The 7,996-nt window shown below is 47.5% G+C and overlaps 1 protein-coding gene across 1 annotated transcript; it reads left to right on the top strand.

The window, feature by feature from the left end:
* The first annotated feature begins 3,932 nt into the window (after positions 1–3,932).
* Positions 3,933–7,633, top strand: LOC123154949 (uncharacterized). The gene is made up of 3 exons (XM_044573548.1): positions 3,933–4,244; positions 6,399–6,459; positions 6,993–7,633. Exons 1-3 carry the CDS (start codon positions 4,008–4,010, stop codon positions 7,052–7,054), a joined length of 360 nt encoding a protein of 119 aa, XP_044429483.1. The 5' UTR covers positions 3,933–4,007; the 3' UTR covers positions 7,055–7,633.
* The last annotated feature ends 363 nt before the right edge of the window (positions 7,634–7,996 follow it).

Here is a 7,996-nt window from a genome sequence, read left to right as displayed (position 1 = left end):
GGGTGGTGATCGTCATACTGCTTACCACCAATGTCTTATTTTGATTCGGCGGTATTGTTGGATGAAGCGACCCGGACCAACCTTACATGACCACGTTCATGAGACCGGTTCCACCGACAGACATGCAACTAGTTTTGCATAAAGGTGTCTGGTAGATGTCTGTTTCTCCTACTTTAGTTGAATCAACTTTGACTGCGTCCGGTCCTTGTTGAAGGTTAAAACAGCAAAGTTGATAAATCGCCATTGTGGTTTTGATGCGTAGGTAAGAATGGTTCTTGCTAGAAGCCCGTAGCAGCCACGTAAAACTTGCAACAACAAAGTAGAGGACGTTTAACTTATTTTTGCAGGGCATGTTGTGATGTGATATGGTCAAGACATGATGTGATATACGTTATTGCATGAGATGATCATGTTTTGTAAAAGTTATCGGCAACCGGAAGGAGCCTCATGGTTGTCTCTTTATTGTATGAAATGCAAACGTCGTGTAATTGATTTACTTTATCACTATGCGTTAGCGATAGTTGTAGAAGCAATAGTTAGCGAGACGACCATGACGCTACGATGGAGATCAAGGTGTCGAGCTAGTGACGATGGAGATCATGACGATGCTTTGGAGATGGAGATCAAAAGCACAAGAAGATGATGGCCATATCATGTCACATATTTTCATTGCATGTGATGTTTATCTTGTATGCATCTTATTGTGCTTAGTACGGCGGTAGCATTATAAGATGATCCCTAAACTAAATTTCAAGTTATAAGTGTTCTCCCTGAGTATGCACTGTTGCGATAGTTCGTCGTGTTGAGACACCACGTGATGATCGGGTGTGATAGACTCTGCGTTCACATACAACAGGTGCAAGACAGTTTTGCACATGTGGAATACTCAGGTTAAACTTGACGAGCCTGGCATGTACAGACATGGCATCGGAACACTGGAGACCGAAAGGTCGAATGTGAATCATATAGTAGATATGATCAACATAGAGATGTTCACCATTGATAACTACTCCATCTCACGTGATGATCGGACCTGGTTTAGTTGATTTGGATCACGTATCATTTAGATGACTCAAGGGATGTCTATCTAAGTGGGAGTTCTTAAGTAATTTGATTAATTGAAATTAATTTATCATGAACTTAGTCCTGATAGTATTTGCATATCTATGTTGTAGATCAATAGCTCGCGTATAGATCCCCTGTTTCATTTTTGATATGTTCCTAGAGAAAACTAAGTTGAAAGATGATAATAGCAATGATGCGGACTGGATCCGTGATCTAAGGATTATCCTCGTTGCTGCACAGAAGAATTATGTCCTTGATGCACCGCTAGGTGACAGACCTGTTGCAGGAGCAGATGCGGACGTTATGAATGTCTGGCAAGCTCTATATAATGACTACTAAATAGTTTTGTGCACCATGCTTTACGACTTAGAACCGTGACTTCAAAAATGTTTTGAACTCCACAGAGCATGTGAGATGTTCCACGAGCTGAAATTGGTATTTCAGACTAATGCCCGTGTCGAGAGGTATGAGACCTCCGACAAGTACTTTTCCTACAAGATAGAGGAGAATAGCTCAGCCAGTGAGCATGTGCTCAGAATGTCTGAGTACTACAATCGCTTGAATCAAGTGGGAGTTAATCTTCTAGATAAGATAGTGATTGATAGAGTTCTCTAGTCACTATCAGGAAGCTACTAGAACTTCGAGATGAACTATAATATGCAAGGGATGACGAAAATGATTCCCGAGCTCTTCGTGATGCTGAAATCGACGAAGGTAGAAAACAAGAAAGAGCATCAAGTGTTGATGGTTAACAAGACCACTAGTTTCAACAAAAAAGCCAAGGAAATGAAAGGGAACTTCGAGAAGAATGACAAGCAAGTTGCCACTCCTGGGAAGAAGCCCAAAGCTGGACCCAAGCCTGAAACTGAGTGCTTCTACTGCAAAGGGAATGCTCACTAGAAGTGGAACTGCCCCAAATACTTGGCGGATAAGAAGGATGGCAAAGTGAACAAAGGTATATTTGATATACATGTTATTGATGTCTACTTTACTAGTGTTCATAGTAACCCCTTGGTATTCGATACCAGTTCAGTTGCTAAGATTAGTAACTCGAAACTATTGGGGAACACAGTAATTTCAAAAAAATCCTACGCACACGCAAGATCTATTATGGCGATGCATAGCAATGAGAGGGGAAGAGTGTTGTCCACGTACCCTCATAGACCGTAAGTGGAAGCGTTATGACAATGCGGTTGATGTAGTCATATGTCTCCACGATCCGACCGATCCTAGTACCGAAAGTACGGCACCTCCGCGATCTACACACGTTCGGCTCGGTGACGTCCCACGAACTCTTGATCCAGCTGAGTGTCAAGGGAGAGCTTCGTCAGCACAACGGCTTGATGACGGTGATGATGCAATTACCGGCAGAGGGCTTTGCCTAAGCACTACGATGACATGACCGAGGTGGATGATGGTGGAGGGGGGCACTGCACACGGCTAAGACAGTTGTCTATTGTGTGTTCTAGGGTGCCCCTGATGTAGGGTGAAACCCTAAGTGGCTGATATTTCACGAAAGGAGCGGATCCCACGAAGAACACGAGGGGAATCACGAGGGGAAACACGAGAGAATCACTCAAACCAACAAGATTTAGTCACACATGTGCCAGATCCTCGAAACATAAAGAGATACACGATCCAAATCCAACAAGGGACGATACAAAGGGTAGCCGGTTCTTCTCCATGAGGAGGTCTTGAATCCACAAGGGAATCTTCCTGTAAAGGGGTATTGAATCCAAGGTGGATCGTTTCCGAAGAGGGGCCGCGGTCTCTCTCAAGGAGTAGATCTGATATGGATGAGCGAAGCTCTATCTCACAAATGAGCTAACACAACGCTAACCCTCAAATGGTGGAGGTGGAGGAGTATATATAGTCTAGGGCCACGAAGGGGTAAGTGAGGATACATGGGCCTCGGCCCGTTACTCTGCGAGCAGATAGGCGTCGGTCGTCCGACAGGTACTGGACATCCGGTGGCTCGCGAGGGTCCGGTCGTCCGGTACTTGTCGGACGTCCAGCGTTTTGGCTCGGGATAGCCATCGTCGGATTTCCGGCCATTGTCGGTCGTCCAGTGGTTGATGGTCGTCGGACGTCCGGCCTTGGTCGGTCTTCTGGCCGCTGTAGCTTTCATCGGTTGTTCCATCTGGCTGGTGGGAACTCCAGGCGTCGGACGTCCGGTGACTGCCGGACGTCCGGGAGCTGATGCTTCCTGGCAGCTCTTCCTCTTGTTCCGTGCGCTTGGTGTCCTCGCCGTCTTGTCCATGGTCTTCCTCTTGGTTCCTGGTCATGCATAGCACACATGTTTGAGGTAGTAGCCATGTATCACATGTGGAAAGTGATGATTCGGAGAGGAGCGAGTTCACCTTGTGTCTGATGGTTTTTAAACAGAAACTTTGCTAATTGGACGACACACTTGTTACACAAAGGAAGGTCTCTGATGGCCTATTGCTTGGTTCTATATTACTGGCACTTTGCTTGCAATTTCTGTTTAAAAACCCCATAACTTATCTGTTCCGTATATCCATTTTTTCAGAAAAGAATAACTGTTATGATCTAAAACTTTAGCAACTTACTTCCGATGACCTGGAATAAAAATAATAAGCATTTCTGTTTGAGAAACCTACTTGATATGTTTCACTAATTTCTGTTGTAATAAAATTGTCTAATTAGTTACAGATTCTTCATTTAGACAAAATTATGTAACACATGAACTGAAAACTACTTTGATTGGAGGTCCATAGATTTATTTCTGACTTACCAAAAACCATATCAGATTTCATTGTTGTATGATTCATAATCTTGAAGATGTGTACCTTATTTTACTCCATTGGTTCTCGCCCTCTAATAGGATGTCCCTTTAATTTTGTTTATGTAGATTGTTTTCATAGCAACCCAAGAGTAATTTACTAGAGCGAGCGGCGTCGTGGTGATCTCGCTGGCAAGCGATGGGAGGAGGACGGCGAGCTGAGCTGAAGGAGGGCGAGGCGTCCACAAGCAGGAGGCTGCCCAGTGAATCGGGGAGACAACGCGAGGCATCTCCGACGGCGTGGGCCGGGCCGCCGGGCGCCGTGCTTCCTCAAATTCGCGTTTCAGCCATGCATCCCGTTTGTCGCTTCCCTCGATCTCGACGGCTCTATGATCACCTGTGTTCTCTTCCTCCATGTACTAAGCCACGACGAGATGTAAGTGCACTCTCTATTTTGCTCTAGGTTACTGTATATCATTGCTGCCTTTCACATGTTTGATGAAATGCCCAACCACATTGCTCACACAAAATTCGATGGAAAAAGGAAGCAACATGGCTTATTAGTACCATTAGGAAACTGAGAGTTGCTTACAATTCTCTTGCATATATGATGCTAAAGGAATTTCTTCCCACTTTGAACATTCAGCATTGCAGTCCATTCCTCTCATAAAACTGTTAGTGAGTTTTCTCAAAATCCATGCTTGCTTAGTTTTTTTTACCTTGGTAGTGTCTTCTAATTTTTGTACTGGTCAATTTTAATAGCTCTCATACTTTCATTGTAAATTATAATAAGAGGTTGTATAGAAATGAATGGACAGTACAATTAATAGCTCTCATATGGATAATTTTTGTGTACTTATACAAAAAAAATCGAGGAAACAGCAGGAGCTCTGCCTTTGCACTAAGAAGAAGAGAATTGACCAGTTTATAAGGAAAACTAGCCGAAAACTGATACAACGACACACACCAGCCCCGGGGCTGCGTACCTAACGAGCCGACTTCCCTGTCGCCCACACAACCAGAGTTGCCACCCCACCACACGACCCGGAGCCGCCACTCCGGCTTACAAACCACTTAAACTCACACACGTCGGCCCCGAGGCTGCACTCCACACGAGTCGACGACTCTGCCGTCCACGCGACCAGAACTGACACTCCACGGCACAGAGGTGCTCTCCGGAGCCGCCGCTCCGACTTACCCGCCGGTCCCGAGGCCGCGCTCCACCTAAGCCGACGATGATGCCGCCCACGCGACCAGATCCGACGCTCCACAACCTTGTTCTCCGGAGCCGCCGCTCCGACTTCCTCACCGGCCCCGAGGCCGCGCACACGCCTGGCCGACGATGAACCCGCAAAGCCACCCGAGCCACCGCGACCTGACGAAGTACCAGACCTCCAAGGCGTCGCCCCCAAGAGGGAAGCGACAAGTACGTCGTCGACGCCCGCTCCGACCAAGGTCGAAACTTGGGTTTTCACCCGGAGAGCCCGAGACCGAGGCGACAATGGTGGTGAAGGGGCTCCACGACGACGCCTCCAAGGAGGGAACGATGTCCTAGGACGCCGTCGACGCCGGCAACGACCAAGGTCGAGCTAGGCTTTCGCCCGGAGCTCACCAAGTCCATCCTCACCACAGCCTGCCCAGCAAACCGTCTCCGGCAACATGCCGACCGTCCTCGCCCAAGCCACATGACCAAGCACGCAAAGCAGCACGCCGCCGCCAACCACCACCGGCTGCAGAAACCATTGCAGCCCACCACGCTCCACAAGCCGGGTCTGGGAGGAAGTAGCGCTGCGAACAGCCCCCGGCAGGACCACCCGCACCATGCAGAGGCCACAACCCGGGGTGCCCAGCAGCCCAAACCGGCACCACGCCGGCCGGGGCACACCACAACCCCTTCCCAGAGGGCCAGCTCTGCCAAACAGCTCCGCCAAGCCAGGGAGGCCGGAAGATGCAGCTCCAGATCCACCCATGGCCGCCACGAGCTGGCGGCCCACCACCACGCGCGTTCGCCCTACCGCCCGCGCGGCCCAGGACGGCTAGCGCCGCCGCATCCCGCCGACGGCCTGCGCCCTGCTGGATCCGGGCACGAAGCCCGCATCCGCCGTCAACCGGCACGCCGCCATGACTCCACCGCAAGGAGGAGGGAAGGACGACGCTGCCGCAATCTGGGGCCGCCGCCCCAGCGCCCAGCGCCACCGCGCAGCAGAAGAGGCCAGTAGGCCAGATCCGCCCCGGCGTACGGCCCCGTGAAGCACGCCGAGCCGTTCAGGGCCGTCCAGCGCGCACGACAGAGCAAGGAGAGGCCCGCCACTGCCGGCTGCCACACGGGCTTTGCCCGGCGGTGACGCCCGACCGCAGCAAGGGGGGCGAGGGCTAAGTGGAGGGGGGCGGCGGCGTGCAAGGTTTCGCCCGAGTCGCCCCCGCCTGGAGAGCGACGCGAGCGGCAAGTTGTCTTGCTGTGTACTTATACAATGAATGAACATTACAATTACTTTTATAGTGATGTTGGTTGCATAGAAATTCTAGCTTTCTGTGTTATTTCTTATGCTGATTTTCTTATTCTTTGCTATAATTGTGTGTGGTTTCCTAGGGTGGAGAGGCGAACCTCAAATGCGCAACATCTGATCTTGCTTGCTGGGTTGCTATTCCTGGTATACAACCCTTAAACACAAGCATGTCTTTATTTATTTGTTTATCTTGCTTTGCTTCAATGGAAGAAATAAAAATAAGAAACAATTTTTGTGGTGGATCTCTTGGAAATTTTGGAACAGTATTTGATCTGGGGACAACAACTATGAAAACAATTGATCTTGGATTTGGGTTTCTTTTAATCTTTAAATGATGTACGGGGCCAGCAAATTCAGTTATTTGGTTTTGCAAGTTTGATGTTTCTGAAACTTGTTAGGATTTAGGGTGCATATCAGGATATGTGCATCACGCTCAATGGTGAGACGAGAACCTGATCCGGTCACATATTTCTTTTGTTTCTCTGCCATGTTCAAATATAGAAAACATGTAGCTTAGTCGATACTAAATGTTTGGCACCAAAGTTTTTTCGCAGTAATCAGATGTTTTTTTTACTGAAGGCCTTCCTATCTTACTGCATGTATCATTTAATATTAACACTTCAACATTACTCGTGACTTGTGATGACACAGTGTGTTCATTGTCCGATGTGCTGCAGGACCATTGAATAGTACTCAGAGCATACACCTATTCGTGCCTCATTATGCTGCACTTGGATGAAGTTTCCTAGAATAGTTGGCAGTTTACATTGACATGGCAGGCAGGGATGTGGAATGACAAAAGATGATACTCCCTCCGTTCTAAAATAGATGACTCAACTTTATACTAACTTTAGTATAAAGTTAGTATAAAGTTGGGTCATCTATTTTGGAATGGAGGGAGTATTTTGGAAGAGCTGGTTCTGGAGCTGATGTATACGTACTTTGAGTACTTCCAATAATGTTTTCTACTTCCAAAGTTGTTTGGGTGGTAAATTATTTTACAAGTTTGCAAGCATATATTTATTAATTTTCCACCCGTTGCACCGCACATGCCTTTTGGCTTGGCCTTCGCCCTCCACGCACGCCAGCTGCGGTGGAAGGCTAGCTCCTACAGCTCTGTAGTGAGGCACGCAGAGAGTGACGACAACTTCTGAAGCCATGGCTAGCCTGTGATTATCAGAGTGGCGATGAGTGTGATTTGGATACCTGTTTTGTTTGCTCCTTCTGTTTTGATTTGAGTTGATGGGGATGAGATGTGACCCTGCTGTTGGGCGTCGCAAATGCCACGGCTCCATGTATGCCCCAGCTTTGGTGATGCACGACCCTAATCAAATGGTCTGCTGCAGTTTAATTCTATACATGGATGGCACGATCTCACTGTTGTCCAAAAATCGTCTTATTGGTGTCGTGTGCATATATTTATTAATGGATTCAGTTTCAATGTAAATCATTAATTGGACTCCCATGATTGCAGTGGCGTATTGTTCGGCAAAAAGTAGTATTGTCGCCTTTTAATATATACTGCTTGGGCGAAATAATTGGTTGTTACTTTTAATAAAAGTTAACGTCAAGTAATTTGTTTGGACCAAGCCCAAATAGCCAAAAAAAGAATAAACTCTTCCCAACCAAACAACCACCTGTAAAAGTCAACAAAAATGCTCTAAAAAACCGTCAAAAAATG

The sequence above is a fragment of the Triticum aestivum genome, chromosome 7A (genome assembly GCF_018294505.1).
Source record: "Triticum aestivum cultivar Chinese Spring chromosome 7A, IWGSC CS RefSeq v2.1, whole genome shotgun sequence".
Lineage (NCBI taxonomy): Eukaryota > Viridiplantae > Streptophyta > Magnoliopsida > Poales > Poaceae > Triticum > Triticum aestivum.
The sequence above is the reverse complement of the archived record's forward strand: the minus strand, read 5'-3'. Positions and strand labels throughout refer to the sequence as shown.